Here is a 471-nt window from a genome sequence, read left to right on the forward strand (position 1 = left end):
GAAAGAGTGGTCTCTGGCATCCTTGCCAAATACCTGACTGAGCAGCAGCTCCAGGACTACCGACGCTTTGTTCAAGTCAAGACCTCCTTGCTGATTGAACAGAAGGACCTCGAGGAGCAGATTAAATTTTTCGAAGAACAATTAGAGAATCTTGAGAAAAGCATTCCCCTCTAATACCCACCAACAGCCCGTCTGTTTTTACACATTGTAATTTGTGATGTTTCCCTGGAAATCGCCACGTGCTCGGGTTGGTGAGTTCTTGCAATCCTGTTAGTGCCACAGTATTGACAAGTGCTTAGATGCTCTGGGGACGCTCTGGGCACACGCTGGACTTGCCTTCCCCTTTGGATAGGCCAACTGACAACACCTCGCGTATGTAGCACACTGCATTTTGGAAATGACTGATAGGATGTGTTGCTCCTATTAACTTGGCATGTATTTCCCCTTCTTGTTGTCTGTCCATCTGTTTCC

The 471-nt window shown here is 47.1% G+C and overlaps 1 protein-coding gene across 1 annotated transcript in view; it reads left to right on the top strand.

The window, feature by feature from the left end:
• Positions 1 to 174, top strand: part of SHROOM1 (shroom family member 1) — a 12,799-nt gene extending 12,625 nt beyond the window's left edge. The window contains 1 exon segment of the mRNA XM_009890704.1: positions 1 to 174. This exon segment is cut by the window's left edge and continues 27 nt beyond it. Coding sequence (XP_009889006.1) covers positions 1 to 174 — 174 coding nt within the window.
• Positions 175 to 471: the final 297 nt, after the last annotated feature.

Source organism: Charadrius vociferus, unplaced genomic scaffold (assembly GCF_000708025.1).
Source record: "Charadrius vociferus isolate BGI_N301 unplaced genomic scaffold, ASM70802v2 scaffold370, whole genome shotgun sequence".
Taxonomy (NCBI): Eukaryota; Metazoa; Chordata; class Aves; order Charadriiformes; family Charadriidae; genus Charadrius; species Charadrius vociferus.